Source organism: Monodon monoceros, unplaced genomic scaffold, assembly GCF_005190385.1.
Source record: "Monodon monoceros isolate NGI ecotype Baffin Bay Population unplaced genomic scaffold, NGI_Narwhal_1 Super_Scaffold_4, whole genome shotgun sequence".
Taxonomy (NCBI): Eukaryota; Metazoa; Chordata; class Mammalia; order Artiodactyla; family Monodontidae; genus Monodon; species Monodon monoceros.
Window position 1 is genome coordinate 54,569,451 of NW_021703781.1, and position 19,610 is coordinate 54,589,060.

The following is a 19,610-nucleotide window of genomic DNA, read 5'->3' on the forward strand; positions in this document are numbered from 1 at the left end:
TATTTGGGGAGGCAGGGGTGTGGCAGAGGCTGGGAGAATGCACAGCCTGCCTGGTTCCCAGCTTACTCGCATGGTAAGGCTCCCACAGGCCCAGAAAAGAAAGGGCCATGAGGGACAAATGAAGTCAGAACATCTCAGGGACCAAGGTTTCTAAGCAGGGATTACGACCTTGGGCTCCATCATTACATTTCTGGGCTCAACTCCCAGCTCCATCACTTACTGGCTGCTGTGACCATAGACAAGTTATTTAATCTCTCCATAGCTCAGTTTTCTCATCTTTAAAAGGGAATAAAGGACTACCCCCCTCACAGGGTCACAAGTAAGGATTAAATGAAATGATTCTTGTGGATTGTCTTGCAGTAATAATTCACTACACGTTAGCTATTCTTGTTCCACTTACAAGTACTTTCTCTTGCTTCTGAGTGAAAGCACATGTCTGGTGCTTCCTGCCTTTCCCCATGAAGGCAATTCCAAAACTACAACCCGACAATCTGAAGAATCTCCAAAACACCCCGCACACGTTCTGGAGGCGTGGGCACAGGGATGGGACAGCTCACTGGTGCCTGGCGGTGAACGTCCCCTGCTGGGCGTGCCCAGTGGCTCAACATCGTGCGCACGTGCAGGTTTACACATCAGTGCATCTATGCGTGCGCGAGGCAGGAGACCCGCGAGTTCAGCAGTCCGGGGTTAGCGCCGCGCCGCTGGTAGGCGGGGCAGAACCATTGTTCCGCCGTGGACCGACCCCCCCACCCCACCGCCTGCGCGCTCGCCACGGAGAGAGGCGGGGCTTCGCTGGGCCCGCGGCCCGCGACCCCCGGCTTGAAAGCAAGTCTCCCCTCCTACGCGTCTCGGTGAGCGGGAAGGCGGGGGTGCAGTTGTGTGTAGTGGTCGCCCGTGTGGCTTCCCCACTCCTCCCCGGGAAACTTCCCCAGTGCCCATCCATTCGTGAAGTGCCCGGGGCCAGTCCTGGGCTGGCACCCACCCCCCGTTCCCCAGTTCCCCGATCGGGTCCTCTCCCTCTTCCAGAGAGGACCCTTGTGAGCGCCTCCTAGGCGGCGGGGTGCCGGGCAGAGGCCCAGCGGCCGGTGGAAGAGAAGCCTAGAAGGAGAAAGGGAGGGGAGGGGGAGTGAGGAGCTCGCGGCAGAGGAAACAGCAGATTGCGCCGAGCCAATGGCAACGGCAGGACGAGGTGGCACCAAATTCCCTTCGGCCAATGACGCGCCAGAGTCTACAGAAGCCCATTAGAATTTCCCCAGGGGCAGGGCCAGAGGCAGGGGCTGCGGCTGCCAAGCCGCGGTGTGTCTGCAGCATCCAATTTTTGCGTCTCCCGCCCGTGCGGATCTCCCACGGTGAGACAACTCTGCTTACTTTGCCCCTTGTTGGCAACGAATAAAAGGGTCTGAGGAAATACGGGACCCGGTCACCCACTGCCAGCTTTAGCCTTTAAATCACCAGCCTGGGGAGATCCACGCACAGCAGGTCGGGTCCGGACACCGATCCAGCGCGCACCGTGCAGCAAAGGGTTCCGAGCGCAGCGCCGCGTATCGCCGCGCAAAAGCGGCCTCGGGAACTAACCTACCCTCAGTTCGGGCTGCCCCGAACTCCGCTCCGCATTCTCAGCCCTGGGAAAGTGATTCCAGCGTCCGAGAGCCCAGATGCCGGCCCACTTGCTGCAGGAGGAGGTGAGCTTCCAAGTAATGGCCCCCAGACCGCGGGTTCGCCGGCGCTGGTCGGGCTTCTAAGTGACTCGGTGGGGGAAGAGAGTTGAGATCTCTGCACACAGCCATCTTTTGCGAGTTGTACTGCCTTCAGTTTGTTGGGAATGGGGATTGTAATTTGGGAACTTAGGTCCCCAACTTTTGTTTTTTAAGCTTAAAGAAAAATCTGGTCGTGCCGGTACTCTCACGTATGTAGGCGTGCGGGTTTGCCTTTGTGTGTTCGTTGGGGTGCGAGTGTTTTACTCCTCTTTCCTATTTCCCTTTCACCTTGAGGTTTCACCCCCCTCCCCAATCTCTCTGCACCGTTCCTAGGGACTTCCCTCTCTTCCATCTGGGACAGACCTTGCCCTCAGGTAACGTGGGTGTTGGGGCCAGGTCTGTGCCTATACCCCGCCCTTCTCCCAGCTTGATTAGCGAGTGAAGTGGCCCCTACTACGTCCACGTGTCCTCTCCTCTCTCCTGACCCTCCACTTCCTCTCCCTTCCAGATCTCTAGCTCCTACACAACCACCACCACCATCACAGCGCCTCCCTCCAGGCTCCTGCAGAATGGAGGGGGCAAGCTGGAGAAGGCTCCCCTATACTTGGAAGAAGACATCCGCCCTGAAATAAGAGATGACATCTATGACCCAAGCTACCAGGATAAGGAGGGCCCAAATCCCAAGCTTGAGTATGTCTGGAGAAACATCATCCTCATGTCTGTGCTACACTTGGGAGCCCTGTATGGGATCACATGGATCCCCACCTGCAAAATGTACACCTTGCTCTGGGGTAAGAGTTCCCCCTGTCCTCCTGACCCGGTACCCCAGGTTTTCTCCCCTCTTAATAAAGTAGGATCTTACATAGAGCAGAAACTCCAGCCCTTCCAGACCGAGGTTTTCCCAGCCATTTCTCTTTGGTGTCCTGAGAGGCTGGATGGGCTGGGAACAGAGCCTAGGGGGTTTGGGATGCAGGAGTGTCAGTTCTGGGCGTCCTTTAATTTCGGTGTTGGGGAGGGACCTCTGAGACCATGGGCCGCAGGTTCTGAAGGAAGCAGAACTGTGCCAGAGAGTCAGCTTTCCCGGGAAGAGGTTTTCTGCTTCAAGTCTTTAGTTGACTGCTTGTCCCAGCCCTGCCAGCCACGAAGGAATCAAGGTCCCTACCTGGGAGGCATGGGGACATGGGACTAGACTAGTGGCTTTAGAAGGTATATGCTGAGCACAGTCATGGGATAGCGAGAGAAGCTACTCAGGAAGAGTTAGTAGAAGAGGGAGGAACAGAGCGGTGGTCATCCACAAAATTATTTTGCCCTGACCCTTGGCCCTGTCAGGCGCCTTAGTCACATAGACAGGTGAAGAAGTCTCCTGAGTAACCCAAGTTACACAGATTTGCTGCTCTGTGACTCCATGTAGGTCTCCAGGGGACTGCACGTGCCACTAGAATGAGATAAGGTTAAAGAAGTGTTTTATGTCCCATTCCCCACTCATCCTGCTCCAGCCCCCTGAGCCTGGGCAGCCCTGGCCTTCAGGCTGCTGCAGTGAGGGAGACAGTCCCCAGTGCATCCCTGCCCTGCCCTTAGCTCAGCTCTTTCAGGAATCCATGGGCTTGGGCACACAGCAGGGCCCTGCCCCCTGCACACACACGTGCGCTCTGAGGGCATTTCCACCTCTGCCACCGTGAGTCTGACTTCGGAAGGGGAGAGCAGGGAAGCCTAAAGACCCAGGGGACCCACATCGCCACTCTCTGAGGGGAGTGGGCCAGAACTCCTTCTCCAGGAAGCAACTGTAGGATTTCCAGAGCAGTCCGGGGTGTGCGGCGCTTGCAGACAGCTGCACTCTTGGAGGGGAGTTATGTAGGGCCAGTGGGCAGGTCTCAGCCGAGTCCTCCAGGACCTCTTTAGTCTAAAGGTGCTTTTAGACTAAAGAGGTCCGCGGAGCTTTGTCTTGGGGAATCCTCTTGGTGCCACAGACAGAGAAATGCAACTGGGTAGATCCCCTCTCTCAGTTTTTCCAGATACACACTGGGGACAACAGTACTTTTTTTGAGATTACACGTGTGTCATTGCTGGGGCCAGCCACATGCAGATGAAATCTGTTCATCTGGAGACCAGGAAGGGCTCTTATATTTGTGAGGGGAGGGGGACGTCTGTTCTCTAGCCCTTCTGAGAACCCAGCAGAACTTTAGTTCAGAGTGAGGAATCAAGAGCAGGGACAAGGATTCCCCAGGGAGACTGTGGACCCCTCTTTCTACCCCTTCTCCCCAACACAGGAGTCTTCACCAGGTGTTTAGTCACCTGCAAGCCCCTTCCAGCCTCAGGTCTCCCTGTAAGCCTCTCGTAAAGTCCAGAGTTTGGCCAGACCGCTGCTGCTCACTCCTCTTCCTCAGCTGCTACTGCAGTGCAGAATGCTCTCCCCAAACCAGGGCTGTGCCCGCTACCTTTTTGGTGCCCTGCCCGTGGGTGTGTGCTGTGCCTTTGGACAGAGAAGTGTGTCACACGAAGACTGGATAAGTTGTGACATTTTTACTTCTGTCCCTGGGCCCTGTGGTGGATGGCTTAGCTGACGGAATGACCGATTTGGTAGGGGGATATCAGAACTCTTAAGGAACAAAAGGGGGTTGGGGGGAGGGTCAGAGGGTCCTTCTGAGTTCAGGAGCTTGGCTTCACCTTTTCTTGTTTTATCCCTAAGGACAGTGTTAAATTAGCAGATGGTTGTGATTCCAGCATTTCTCATGACTGAGCAATTTTGAGCGTGTCTCAGAAGAGCCCTGAGGGAAGGGCTGAAGAGATATCTCTGGCTACACTGAGAGGCCATGGGGCAAAACTTCTCCAGTCTCTTTCTTAGGACTAAAGCTATGAGGTTTTGCTTAACCATCAATTTGGACTTTAATAGAGAATGAATTTCCAACTGGCGCAAGGCCTTCTATTAGATAAGCCTTAGAGAAAAAGGCACCAGAGGGCTTGGGTGCTTTTCCCAATTCCTTTGTTAATGCAAGGATCCTATGTGCTTTCTGAGTCAACTTGCCAGGGTCTTCAGTGGCATGAAACAACCCCAGTAACTTCCTTGCCTCTGAGCTGAGTGCTTCTTTTGTGCCCAAAGACATTTTTCTTCACCGTTAGTGATTGGCGGGCTGTGGCTCAACTGTCACTTATCCAGGTGCAGGTGCAGGCAAGATACTGCATCTGGGAGGATATTACCACGTGGCCGGAGACCAGCAAATCATAGGGGGCCTTAATTTAGCCCAGAGGGACTGTGGGTAGAACTCTCACTGGGACAGACTCTAGCTCCATGGCTCTCCTCCCCGTCCTGTTGGAGGAATACGATAGGGTAGAGGAAGATGGGTGGGGTGGGAGGAGCTTGTTTAGGAAACTGGTATCTATGGCTGAAGAAGAACACAGGACAATTTGTTACAATGTGTGGTGTCTCCAACTGCAACTAAGTTCAGTGGCCACTGAGGATCCATTGTTTCTAGCTGCTTCCCTAGGAATGAAACATTGTCAACAGTCACTGCTCTACCAAGGCCTCAGCCCCTGCCTCCTAGAGTTACTGAACAGAGGAAGGTAGGTATGCCAAGAAACCCGCCTCCCAGTTAGAGACTCTGTCTGGCACCCCCGGAGCCTGCAGGCCTCCAGGAAGGTGAGGCAGTACAGCATTGGGGTGCTCCACCCACAGCTTTGAGTCCGTGCCGCTATTATCTAGAATTAGCCTTGCCAGAGGGAGTGTGGGCTGGCAGAAGGACATGGCAAAGGCGAGACACAGGAACCTTGTGCCTATCTTGGGGACGTGGATGGTACACATCCTTGTGCCAGACTTCCGAACATAAACTGCTTATTGACAGAAAATCTAGTTTCAAATCTTGGCTCCATTTCTTACTTGCCATGTGACGATAGATAAACACTTAACTTCTCTGAGCTTCTATTTCTTCAACTGCAAAGTGAGGATATTGAACCCCGTTCAGGGTATCCAGTGAATTGGAGAATATAAAATCCTTGGCGAAGCTTAAGATGCTGTGCAGCTATGACTTACATGCAGGGCGAATTTTCTCCTCCTATGGCCACACCACCTGCAAAAAGATTGCAATGCTTTCGTACCAGCTGGTAAATAGCCCTAGTTCTGAGCCCCCTTAATGTCCCCTAGGACCCAGGGACCCTTGAATTGGTCAGTGCCCAGACCATACTGTCTGTTAAGTAATTTAATACTATCCTTGCTTATATGTCTTAAGCGCTGCAGGAGTAGTCTGCGGTCCTTCAAACCTTGGAGAAGGTTAGCAGAAGGTCAGAGGAGATGCGATCTGGGAGACTGTCCTTCACGAGTGAGAATGCCAAGTGGCTGGGGGGTGAGAGCCCTCTTCTCTGTCCTGCCTTTCTGAAGTTTCTGGGACTCCTAAGCTTATTCCAGCTCCTAGGTTGAGAGGATGAGAGGTGATGGTATTTTTCAAGTGATAAAATCAAAGGAGCCTAAGAGATCAAGGTATCCCTGGAGTTCAGGAAAAAGCAGAGCCTCACTGGGAGGCTAAAGAACACACAGACTCTGACCTGAGGAGAACATCATGTGAATGCTTTTCCAGATTAATGACTCCCTGCCCTGTCTTCTCCTGGCAGCGTTTTTCTACTATCTGATTAGTGCCCTGGGCGTCACAGCAGGAGCCCATCGCCTGTGGAGTCACCGAAGTTACAAAGCTCGGCTGCCCCTGCGCCTCTTCCTGATCATCGCCAACACGATGGCATTCCAGGTGAGAAGCCAGCTGTGCTCAGCTCTTTTTTCCTCACTCTTTATTGACGATCTGGGGGCAGAATGGAGGCGATCAGTGCCTGGAGAGGAGCAGCACCTGGACAGCCGCTTCACTTTCTCCTTATAGTCAAGTTCGAGTTCAGTCCTGAAGTCCATAAAACATAAGTTTACTTCTGAGTGACTGGAAAAGGGAAGTAGGAGATAAAGAGGAAATACTCTCAGTGTATAGGGTCATTTTTGATCCTCTGTTATCACAAAGTCTGGCCATTGTGGTTCTTCATAAGTGCATAAGGCAGGAACTGACCCTGGTTTCCCTGGCAGACACTGAACAAGACATTCACTACTTTAATGTCTTAGGACTCCACCACAATGGGGCTGAAGTTAATGTTTCACAGATTCATGAACTCTGTTGTTTTCAGGTAAGAAGATCATACACTTTTGTAGTGCTAACGATATGCCTGGTGCTATTCTAAGCACTTGTCATAGATTACCTCATTAAACCCTCACACCGATCTTAGGAGGGAGCTGCTATTGTTATCCCCATTTCTCAGATGGGGAAATTGTGTCACTGAGGGTTTAGGTCCAACGCTATGGTCCTATGTTGGGCTACCAGGCTGCCTAAGTCAAGTATTGAGGTTTGTTTAAGCAGGAGGTTTATAGCAGAGATAGAATGAAGGGAATTGGAGAAAGGGAACTCATAGTTATTAAGCAGTAGCAGTGGGTAAAGGATAGCATGTAGTGCAAGGCTTAGCTTGGAGTAAGAGGAAAAAACAAGGAAACCAAATTAATCCCCTTCTCCATGGCAATATCCCACGGTTACATAATCATCTCTGCCATAGCACTTAATGCCTTGAAGGCTCCCCACGTTGTCCCTGTGGGGCAAAAGAAGGAAGAGATTGTGCAGACTCCCCAGCCATTGGAACTCCCCTGAGAGGGTGTCTCTCCTCAGGCCTTCATTCCTCTTCTCTGTTCCTCCAGAATGACGTTTACGAATGGGCCCGAGATCACCGTGCCCACCACAAGTTTTCGGAAACACATGCTGATCCCCACAATTCCCGACGTGGCTTTTTCTTCTCTCACGTGGGTTGGCTGCTTGTGCGCAAACACCCAGAAGTCAAAGAGAAGGGTGGTTTGCTAAACTTATCTGACCTAAAAGCTGAGAAGCTGTTGGTGTTCCAGAGGAGGTGAGTGACATGATGATGGAGCTGGGGACCTGGCACTTGGTGACCCACTTTTTTCTCCTAGGACTTGTCAACATGAACTGAGAAATTTACTGGGTTTCCATATCCCAAATTATAATTTAAAACCCTAATTGTTAATAGCCCACAGGCCCATAGCCATAGACTGTTGTTGTTTCTTTCTCTCTGAGCTATCTAAACCAATTAAATTCAACAAATGTTTGTTGACCTAGGATGGTCATGGATACAAAGCTGAATGTGTCATGGTCCTTACCTTCAAGGAGTTCATAGCTTATTGGGGAGTGGAGGGATAAGCCAAGTGTCCAAATACCTATGATACGTGGCAAAATATTTTCCATACCCAGGAGGGGCACAAAGGGGAGGGAGGTTGCAGAGTGGGGAACATCAGGGAAGGGCTTATGAAGAAAGTAGCTTTGGAATCCACTGATGGATAGAGATTTTCACAGGTGGGGAGTGGGGGACAGTGCAAACAGAAAGAAGGAGCTGAAGTGTGTTCCAGCAACAGAGTGTGGTAGGAAATAAGGCTAGAAAGGGAAACCGATGCCATTCTTGTGGAGTATTAAAGGCAGATGAGGTTTACTTTAACCCAGGCAATAGGAAACCATGAAAAGTCTTTTGAGCCGGAATGTGGCATGGTTGGAGGTGTGCTTTAGAAAGGTCACTCTGGGGATAGGTGAAAGAAGGCCTTGAGCTAAAGAGGTGGGAAGCAGGGCCACAGGTGGGGAGGTAGTGGGGATCCGTGCAGGGAAGTGGTGGTAGGAGTGGAGAGGAGTTGGAAGCAGGGGTTATTAATGATACAAGAGGATCAGACTTGACTGCTGAAGGGGTGTAGGAAACCAGCTCCCTCGGAATGTCAATGGCCTGCTGTACATTTGGGAGAATGAAGAATGGGACAGGGCCTCCAGAGGGACAGACCTGCAGGCATCTAGGACATTTGGAGTGCCTCTCTGAGGGAAAAGAAGAGGAAGGATGAGAAGGATTCCTGGCTAGCAGGAGATGGAGGCAAGATACTAAACATAGATTCTGCCAAGAGCACTGATAAAGAGAAAGGAAGCCCAAAGGCAGAATGGAAAAACCCAGGAAGGAGAACTCAGTCTGTAACTTGGACCCCACCTGTTTTACCAAAGTGGTATTATGCTGTAGTGAGAGAGCAATGGATTTAGAGTCAGGAGACAAAGCATTCCAATCCTTGCTCCACCAGTTCCTGGTGGTGTGACCCTAGAAAAGTCATTTAACCCCTCATTACCTCATCTAAGAAGTATGATAATAACACAACATTCTCAGAAGATTTCCCACCCCAATCCCTCTTGCTCTGTTTCCTGCCACATTGTGCTCACAATGTAGAAAGAAAGAGACAGCCCAACCGTGTGAGAATAGAAAATGAGGTAGGTCTCAGGGTCCTCTCTCCACTGACCGGGTGTGTGATCTCTCAATGTAGGTACTACAAACCTGCTGTCCTGTTGATGTGCTTCATCCTGCCCACACTCGTGCCCTGGTACTGCTGGGGTGAAACTTTTCCACACAGCCTGTTAGTCGCCACCTTCTTGCGTTATGCCGTTGTGCTCAATGCCACCTGGCTGGTGAACAGTGCTGCCCACCTGTACGGATACCGCCCTTATGACAAGACCATTAACCCCCGAGAGAATCTCCTGGTTTCACTGGGAGCTGTAGGTAAGTCACATCTAGTGGTCTGCAGCTTAGAGTATTAGGCTAGGAGCCAGAAGAACCAGATTCACCTGTTTTATGACCCCTCTCTGTCTTTACACTATAAAACTAAGGGGCAATATTAAAAATCCTTGAGAATTAAGCAGCAAGTCCTATGTAAAGAGAACAGGGTGAGGGACTTCCCTGGTGGCGCAGTGGTTAAGAACCCGCCTGCCAATGCAGAGGACACAGGTTAGAGCCCTGGTCGGGGAAGATCCCACATGCCACGGAGCAACTAAGCACGTGCGCCTCAACTACTGAGCCCGCGCACCTAGAGGCCATGCTCCGCAACAAGAGAAGCCACTGCAATGAGAAGCCTGTGCGCTGCAACAAAGAGCAGCCCCCTGCTCACCGCAACTAGAGAAAGCCCACGCACAGCAACGAAGACCCAACACGGCCAAAAATAAATAAATAAATGAGAAAAGGGTGAAAAATAACAATGCCTTTGATTCCAGGTTCCAGCACAATCCCCAAATGCTATGTATGATGATCCCCTTTGGGTTGCCCTTTTTCCAGTCATCTCTGATCTGGGTGGCTGTAAGCCTAGTGTTTTATATTTAGACGTGCTATACAACATGTAGAACAAATAGTTGTCATTTAATTCAATAAGCTTCTCTTCTGTCACCTTGCTATTTTCAGAGAGGTCATACTTGAAGTGTATTTCATGCCTTATTGCTTGGTGATGCGAGTATGAAGGACATCAAAGCAACTGTTGGTGGCCCTTTATCACCACCTACCATTCTCATCTCTTGTCCTTTATTTTTCTCTCTTCTGCTCCTCTTCTGTGCTGGGAACACTCCCTCCCCTCAGCGTGGCTTAGGGAACTCCCAGTAACGCAGCTAGTTTGATCACAAGTACCTGCTCACTGATCTAATGCTGACTATTCAAGAATTTATTTATACCATTCCAGTTCCAATAGCCAGAGTCTAAGACAACAGGGTTCTACAGTCTGTCTCCATTTTTTTTTTTTTTTTTTTTTTCCGTCACTCTTTTCAACTAAATATAGACCTTGACTAAGGCCTGGAATTAGATTTCCTTAAGCAGACCCCATGGCCTCTTCTACACCAGTCATCAGTGCTGTTGGTCATTCAGCATATCGAGGCAACCTCCCTGCTCCACACATTTACGTACGCCACGGCCTAGCCTTCGTTTTGTTCTCTTTAAAACCCTCCTTTATATTCTCAACCCTGACCATCTTTTTTTACTATCTGCACTAAAGACATTTTTTCATCTCTTTTTAACTTTCATGCACCTTCCCCCTCCTTTCAGACACCTTGTACTGTTGTCCATGTTCTTACTCTGAACCATGTTTGAAATCAATCATACAGGTTATTTTCATAGAAAATTAATGAACGTTATGGAAGTTTCTGGAATGAGATCGGTCCTGTCCTGCAAACAGATCTGTCTTCCCCAGCCCCAATGACCACCCATTCAAAGTGGCTGCCAGTAGCTTACTTTGTCTCTTATCATTCCTCCATACCTGCTCTCCCCGCTTATCACCTCACCCTTTGTTCTCCAGTAGCCTGCTGCCCTGCCCGTTCTAATCTTTTTCTTCTTGAATTACCTCCCCCCGCAGTCACATGCTCATCTTCTCTCTGCTAAAGCTGGCCTCACCCCTTGAGCCTCTTTTGGGCTGTATCTTGCTGCCCCAGTTGCAAAGTCTCGTCCTTTTTTCGCCCACTGACCTTCCTCCTCTTTTTTTCCTCCCTTGGCAACGTGTGTGTGTCTGATTCAGTTTAAATCTGATGTGTGGGCCTGGCTAGTGTTTATACAGAGCCTAGCTGCAAGGTCGTTTATGGAAATTAGTAATCCTCCATCAGTACCTTTAGCCTTGGGGTTTTCCTACCCTCCTACTCACTTCACACTGGATAAACTGATGATCCGCACTGTGGATAGTCAGAGAAAGGACGTACCTTGAGGTGATGCCCTGGATGGTGTCTTTCCCATCGCAGGACTTCCTTCCTTTTTGGTTATTAATGCCATTATTACTCTACTGGGGCTCTTTCATCTTCAAAGGGCTTAGCACACTCTTTTACTAGCTATTCTTTTTTTTTTAATTTATTTTTGGCTGTGTTGGGTCTTCGTCGCTGTGCGCGGACTTTCTCTAGTTGCAGCGAGCGGGGGCTACTCTTCGTTGTGGTGCGTGGGCTTCTCATTGTGGTGGCTTCTCTTGTTGCGGAGGAGCGCGGGCTCTAGGTGCCTGGGCTTCAGTAGTTGTGGCACGCGGGCTTCAGTGGTTGTGGCTCAGGGGCTCTAGAGCGCAGGCTCAGTAGTTGTGATGCACGGGCTTAGTTGCTCCGTGGCATGTGGGATCTTCCCGGACCAGGGCTTGAACCCGTGTCCCCTGCATTGGCAGGCGGATTCTTAACCACTGCGCCACCAGGGAAGTCCCTATTAGCTCTTCTTTACCCAGCTTTACCCCAGCCTCATAAGGGTCGGTATTGTTATTGTTGAATGAGGTTCAGAAAGAAGATCCTGCCGCGGATTAGAGAACTCTTTGTCTGTGGAGTTTCCACAGCTTGATGCATTACAGAAATTATCCTGAATCCAGAATCTCTTTGATTTTCCTCTATCCAGCAAAGTGAACTGCTCATCTCAGAATCTTAGAGGGACTACCTAAGCCTTTTGATTCTTATTCCCTCAGAGAGCTTCTGTTTTATCAGCTTCACCCACACACCAGGGTCAAAGCTCAAAGAATTAGAAGCCAGAGCAGTCTACTCTGAACCAGTGGAGGCTGAGGAACTCGGGCCCATGGGCTGGGCCTTCTTTCTTCTGACTTGACTGTTGCTGCCCAATTCTGTTGGTACCTTCCACCCTTGGAGAGAGTCCCCATGCAGTGGGGAAAGGTGTACTCCTTTGCTCACCTTTGTAAGAAACACAGCAAAGGTTCTTCATTCTGGACTCTCTCCTCTCCCCACTCTAACACATGCACATACACACAGAGCCTCTAGGGTCTCATACCAATATGTAGTGAAGCTCTGGAATTTTCCAGTCTAAAATCCACTCCCAGTGATAGAAGTTTCTCTCAAATCATCTTATCCTCTCAGAAACTGCCCGTCCTCCTCCCACAAAGGCTCCCAGAGAGCCATGGTGACCAGGGTCTCCCCAGTCCTTTCTTAAGATGCCTCTGAGGGAATCTGTTGGGTTCAGAGTTTAAAAGACTGGATTCGTCCATTCATTCATTCAACAGCGGCAGGTTTCTACTACGTTTGAGGTACTCCTCCAGGTAACCAGAGTGCCAATATCAAGAAGCCAGCAACCCAGTGTAGCTCCATAACTCTTCTCTGCTTTGTTCCAGGTGAGGGCTTCCACAACTACCACCACTCCTTTCCCTATGACTACTCTGCCAGTGAATACCGCTGGCACATCAACTTTACCACATTCTTCATCGATTGCATGGCTGCCATCGGTCTGGCTTATGACCGAAAGAAAGTATCCAAGGCTGCCGTCTTGGCCAGGATTAAAAGAACTGGAGATGAAAGCTACAAGAGTGGCTGAATTTGGGGTCCCTCGGTTTCCTTTTCCAAAAGCCAGCTGGGCAGAGGTTTAATGTTCTGTTTATTAACTACTGAATAATGCTACCAGGATGCTAAAGATGATGACGTTAACCCATTCCAGTACAGTATTCTTTTAAATTTTCTTTTAAAATTGAAAGCCAACAACTCTGCCTTTATGATGCTAAGCTCATGTTCTTATTTCTTTTCTTTTCTTCTTTCTCTTCTAGTCCCATTATCCTTCCCTTTGCTTTGTTCCTATCACCTTCCTTTCTCTTCCCCCTCAATGCCCCCCAGGCAAGCAGCTGGTCAGTCATTGGTGGGTTTCCAGCTTCCAAAGCCTAGACAACCTTTCTAGGGTCCAAAACTAGTGGTCTTTGCCCCAGATAACCCTTTCCTTGAGCTGTCCTGAGCTCTAAGGTGGGTGGCTCAAGCTAGAGATATGACAAAATCGTCTGGGAAGGCCCCCAGTTAGCTTCAGCTTAGGCTTTTGCTATATGAAATGGAAAAATAACTTTATTGGCACAAAGCTTTGAAAGCAGGTAAATTGTCAGGGGAGAGAGCATGCATGATATGATTGATAAGTAAGGATGAGTTGACGTGGGAAACAAGGCAGGAAGCTCCTGCTGTGATCTGACACCCAGCTGCCTGCCCACCACCCAGCATGCTTCCTTTCTCTCCTGACTCTGACTGGGGAATGGCCGTGGAGCTTGGCAATGCTAGAACTCAAAAGCAAATCTCAATGTCCCAATCTACTTTAGGCTGAGGATAAAGAAGAAGCATTTAGTTTATGGTAAAAGTGCTCTGCCGGGGAAGGATTTTTTTTCTTTCTTTCATGACAGGAAGATTTCTTATTCCAGATAACAAGAAATCTTGAGGGTTGGTTGTTTCCAGAATTGGTGATTCCAGCAGCTCACGGAATTGTCAAAATTCTTTCATCTTTCTGCTGTGCCATCTTTGGTACATTGGTCAGCTCCCCTCATAGTAATAAGGTGGCTTCAGCATTTTGAGACATCCAAAAAAGATGTGTTGGTGGTACAGTGGTGAGCATAGCTGCCTCCCAAAAAAGAAAGGATTTTCGGAGGTGGAGTTGGGTCAAACATAGAGCTGTATGTCCATGGGTACTTTGCTTGGAATATTAAAATAAACCTTTTAGAGTATTTCCCTCTGAAGGAGAGTGGGGCTTGAAGAAGAGGAAGAATCAGGCGGGTTGTCTCCTTTCCTCTCGCTGCTGGACAGGAGATGGAGAGGTTGAGGGGCAGGGTCTGTAGGCAGTTCCTAAGAGGGAACATTACAAAAGAAGGGCTCTGAGAACACACTGCTGGGGGATTTGGAAGGTTACTGAGTAAGTTATTGGGTGTCCTAATATGGAAGCTGGTTATACAAACAAGTTAGATGTTGGGTTCATTTCATTAATTTCAATTTCTCCTTGGACTGAGAAAGAACTAGAAGGCTTCTCCCCACAGTGTTGAACCCTTTCACTCTTCCTTCTCTGTTAACTTCTAGCCTAAAGTATAGGACTGCTTGGGGGGTGGGGTAGGAATCTCTTAACTACCCTGACTATGGATTCCTGGCTCTGCCCTGTCTGTCCATTTTCTCCTGCCAGTTCTATCTCCTCCCCAATGTTTCCTTCTTTCTCTGGATAGGCAAGCCTCCTTTGTGTGTATTCAGAGGCAGTGATGGCTACTGTGGTCCAGGCAGCTCCCTCTCCTACAGACAGTATGCTCAGGGTAGCTGAACCACTGTTTCTCTTTATAAAGTTGAACGAGCTGCCACTTTCACTTGGCCTCCAGAGTCTCCACCTACACCCTTGTGCTTCCCCACCACACTGATGACTCAAGACAAGGCTAGCAAACCCCGCTGGAGACATCCTGGGCACAGGCATTCTCTCTCATGAGGCACAGCCAAGCCAAATGCTCATGTTGTGCCAGTGAGCCAGCCATGGAGCAAAAGAGCGTTTGTTTTTGGTCTCCAGTGTCTGGTCAGAACCAGAGAGGATGCTGGATGCCTCCTGCTTACTCAGTAAGCCTGCCCAGCCTGAGTCAGTGCTCCCAGCTGACAGTGCAAGGCTTGCAGAAGTAGGAGGAGCCAAGTCTTCACTGGGAAGCACAAGAAGCAAAGGCAAGTTCCAAAGTGCCTCACTCCAAAGGAGGCCCCGGCCCCTGGAGCCAGGGTATACAGCAAAGCTTTGGCTGAGACTTGGGATGTGAGATGCCATGAACTTTGTTGAACAGTGTCTCTGTTCAGCAAACTAACCAGCATTCCCCACAACACAGCCTAGGGCAGACAATAGTATAGAGGAGTTCTGAAGAAACATCAGTGTCTGAGAACCTTGGGCCACTCCTGTCCCTGTAACCTCAGTCGTCAGTGCAGAAGCCTGGCTTTACTCTGTTAAGATTGGAAATGTATAGTACCAAATGCTCTGTCCACTGTTGAGCCCCAAGGATGGAAGGGAGGAGAGCATTTCTTTCTGTATGAATTGAATAGATGGAGGCCACAGGGGTTGGGCTGGACTAAAGGCATCCTTGTCTTTTGAGCTGTTCCTCTCAGTAGAAAAAAAATCTAATGGAAGATCACTGTAGTTTAGATCCACTGACCCAAGTACCTACCCCTTGGAAATGCCTGTGGGGTAGTTTTAATTCCACAGGTCATCAGAGGCCTGCTTTACACCTGATGATCAAAACCAACTTTTATCTTTCTATTCTAATTGTGTTCGATGGACCTGATCTATACCATGACCCTACACAGGCTGGATGGGGTCCAGTTTCTAACAGGCCTTGCTTTGTGGGCGTGCTGACAACTTATCTGGGTGCCTTACATCTTTTTTAATCAGTGTTGCATCTGAGCCTGCTCTGCTTCTTCCCTGCTCCCTCTGTGGAGTTCTTTTGCACCTGAAAGCCTGCAGAAGTGGCTAGTAGAAAAGGGGGCCTGGCTGGAGAATTATCAGTATAGCTGTTTGCAGGATTCCCTTCTGGACTTTGTTTTGGAAACTTTCCTTAGGGCTGTTTTTATTAATTGCCCACATATGATGGAGGGTGGAAGGAATTTGAATGTATTTGACTTATAATTTTTTTTAATATTAAAAGATGGTTGTAGCATTTAAAATGGAAACTTTTTCTCCTAGTTAGCTAGTATCCTGAGTGTATTCTCTGTTAAGTGTAGCTCAAATGGGTCAGCGTGAAAAGTTAAAGAAAGCACGATGTCAAGGTTACACGGGTGGTTAAGGCCAGGGCCTCTCCTACCACTGTGCCACAGACTTGCTGTGTGACCCTGGGCAAGTCATTTAACTATAATGTGCCTCGGTTTTCCTTCTGTTAAAATGAGATAATAATACTGACCTACCTCAAAGGGCAGTTTTGAGGCGTGACTAATGCTTTTTATAAAGCATTTTGGGATCCTTCAGCAAAGGAATTCTCTTAAGTCCTGAGTATTTTTATAGTAGCAGTATCCACCGTGAACTGTGTCCACCATGAACCACGTGTCCTGGATGCTATCATGGATCTATATGGTTCTCTCTGAGAGATTGAATAAACCCATTAGATAAGTGGTGGATAACTAGCCAGACAAAAATCTGAGAATGCATAAACTCGTTGCCATGGAAACATACACAGGATACCTTTTCCTTGATTGGGTGGGATTTTTCCCTTTTTATGTGGGATAGTAGTTATTTGTGACCTAAGAATAATTTTGGAATAATTTCTATTAATATCAACTCTGAAGCTAGTTGTACTGATCTGAGATTGTGTTTGTTCCTAATAAAAGTGAAGTGAATCTGATTGCCCTGTGTTTGAGAGTTCTTTTGGCTGTGATTCAGTCTCTTGGGATTTATTCACCACCCTATTTATGTCCTGTTCCTACATCTTTAAGAGTAAAAAAGAAGTACAAGAAGCCACAATGGTTGACTCATATCCCAGTAACTCGCCCTGCCCTCCTGCCCTCCCTAGGGGTAACTTTAGGTTAAACTCAGCCTTAGCAACAGGAAGCCAGTAGTCTGCTGCCATTAGATCAAACACATTAACACCAGCTGGCACTTTGGGCCTGGGGAAATGTCAGGACTCCTGTGTGTCCCATGGTCACATGGACCCAAAACAGAGATACTAAGAGAGGAAGGGAGCAGCAGGAGACACTCTGGAAAGCAGTCCTGTGCCTGGCAACCCAGGCTGGGCCATCCAGGTCATTCCTCTGAAATGTAGTCCCTCCCGCTAATAGAGTAGCTTCCTGAAAGTGCTGATTAACAACAGCAGGAAGACAGGAAAAACAATCCCAGGGAAGCCTTGTAAATTCTTGGGGTAGAGAGGGCTTCATGATCATTAGGTGGAAAAGGCTTTAGCTTTTACTACCTTATCTGAGAATCTTCATGTGGAAAAGAGAAGGACTTTTTACAGTTTGAAGAAGTTCCATTTTTCAACAGAAGCCACCTGGACAATGCTTGGGCTTCTAAGCATTCCACAGAACCAGCCCCCCTCACTTTCTAATGTAAGGTTACCCTCACCTTGGACAAGAAGCAAGATTCTCTGAGTGATTCTGAGCATCCAACATCAAGTCTATATTCATTGAGGCCTTGCCGGACCTTAATAAGTTGACGGTGGCACTTGCTTAATATCTGGCCTTCCACCCCTTTCCCTCTATTTTGTTTAAAATGTTCAGGTTGGACCATTTTTTCTGTTGTTCTATAATTGCACTGTTCCTTCCAAGTCTCTCCTTTGTCTTTGGAGACAAAGACACCAGCCACATGAGAAAGGACAGCTGCTCTAAACCATAGCAAGTCTACATGATACACTTGCGATACCAGATTGCTTGGAAAAATCCATATACGTACCGTGTTCTACATTAGATAGAGGGATTGAGGCCAGGCATCAACAGAACCCCCACAACCTTCTGATGCAGGAAATCCAACCTCTGAGTCCACCAGACCCGTGGACGCAGTGATAACGTTCACAATAGCCAGGCGCTATAGTGAGTGCTGCACAGCGCATTATCTCACGGTATGGAAAGCAGGTGCTATTATTACCCCAGTTTTACTGATGAGGGAACTGAATTCACTGGGAGAGAAAATACACTGTGAGGGAGTGAGCAACGATGCTGTGATCCAGCTCCAGAACTTTGCTCATTAACTGCTCTCCGTATGGGTGTGAAGTAGATGACAAATTAGATAAACCCAGAGAGTGCATAAATCTCATATATGCAAGTAGATGCCCAGTGATATTCACTTATACTCAGAGGCAAAGCCTGGCTGCAATGGCAGGGAGCTTAATTTATTCAGTCAAATTGCAGACACATCCTCTGATCCAGAAGAACCCACTCACTCCCCTTGTGACCTGTTGAAACATTCAACCACCCATGAGTTTTAAGCTCTCAGACCATAGAAGCATAGCTGACATTTCCTCTATACTTATGCAAACCATACTCCACCCTACTGTCACGTTGTTTTGAAATCCTTAAGGGCATCTTCTCTTAGAAATGTCTCCTGCACCTGAACAATCAGTGCTTGATAAAATTATTGAAAGATCTCATGTCTTGTGAATTCTGTCTCTGCTACAAACTGTGTGAAGTGTCACAGGGAGTGGGGTTGCATTCTGTGACCTATAGTAACTTACTAAGGCCACGGGCACAGTGCTGATTCTTGCATGCTGACTCTGGGGCAAATGCCACAGGCCTTAATTGCAGGTTCCAAGCAGCTGAGATTCTATACTGGGGTTGCTAGAGGCACAGCCTTCCCCTTTTCGGGACCCGAGCCTGCCCCTCCCCCGCCCGGGCCTGCCTTGCCTGCTGCACCCAGGCCACAGAGAGCTCACAAAGCCCAAGTGTCTGCTGTGCTGACTCACGCGGCGCTTCTGCTTCCAAGCTAGGATTGTCTTGAGGGGCCCGAGGGGCCCTCTCCTGCTGGCCCTCTCCCGTAGGAGCAGGGAGCAGCCAGGGTCAGGCCAGGCTTTAGAACTTTGTGACCAACCAGAGGAAAGGGAAAGTGAAAGGGCAGATTGCTCCTCACCACAGTCGGGATCCTCAGAGAATTCTGAACAGCAGTAAGGACTCACCCTTCGGTCTTTGTATTTGTTTGTTTCATATACATATGTTTTAAGTAAAATTCACATACCATAAAATTAGCCATTTTAAAGTGAACAATCTGGTGACATTTTAGTCCATTTACAACGTTGTGCAATCGCCACCTCTATCCAGTTCCGAAAACTTTCTATCACCCCAAAAGAAGACTTTGTACTTGTTCCACAGCCACTCGCCAACTCCCCGCTCCCGCCAGGCCCTGGCAACCACCAGTCCGCTTTCTGTCTCTATGGATCTACCTATTCAGGATATTTCATATAAATGGAATCCTGCAATACGTGACCTTCTGTGTCTGGCTTCCTCCTCTCAGCATAATGCTTTCGAGGGTCATCCACCCTGTAGCATGTAGCACTACATCATTTCTTTTTATTGCCAAATAATATACCATTGCATAAATATATCACAACTGGTTTCTCTCTATTCATCATTGATGAATATTTGAGTTGCTTCCACCTTTTGACTATTGTGAATAGTGTTGCTATGAACACTTGTGTATAAGTAGTTGAGTACCTGTTTTCAATTCATTTGGGTTTATACCTAAGAGTGGAATTGCTAGGTTATACGGCAATTCCACATTTAACTCTTTGTGGAACCACCAAACTGTTTTCCACAGTGGCTGCAGCATTCCCCACCAGCAATGTGTGAAGTTCACCCTTTATTCTTTTTCTAAAAAATTTTTTTAAATAAATTTATTTATTATATTATTTTGGCTGCGCTGGGTCTTCGT

At 48.5% G+C, this 19,610-nt stretch overlaps 1 protein-coding gene and 1 pseudogene across 2 annotated transcripts; both read left to right on the forward strand.

Moving 5' to 3' along the window:
• Positions 1 to 1,340: 1,340 nt before the first annotated feature.
• SCD (stearoyl-CoA desaturase) lies at positions 1,341 to 13,878 on the forward strand. The gene is made up of 6 exons (XM_029201077.1): positions 1,341 to 1,682; positions 2,206 to 2,488; positions 6,297 to 6,427; positions 7,405 to 7,610; positions 9,064 to 9,296; positions 12,628 to 13,878. The coding sequence occupies exons 1-6, from the start codon at positions 1,656 to 1,658 to the stop codon at positions 12,825 to 12,827; spliced, it is 1,080 nt and encodes a 359-aa protein (XP_029056910.1). The 5' UTR covers positions 1,341 to 1,655; the 3' UTR covers positions 12,828 to 13,878.
• Positions 13,110 to 16,599, forward strand: LOC114908557 (annotated as a pseudogene). The gene is made up of 2 exons (XR_003796972.1): positions 13,110 to 13,142; positions 14,540 to 16,599. The product of XR_003796972.1 is annotated as an uncharacterized LOC114908557 (transcript).
• The last annotated feature ends 3,011 nt before the right edge of the window (positions 16,600 to 19,610 follow it).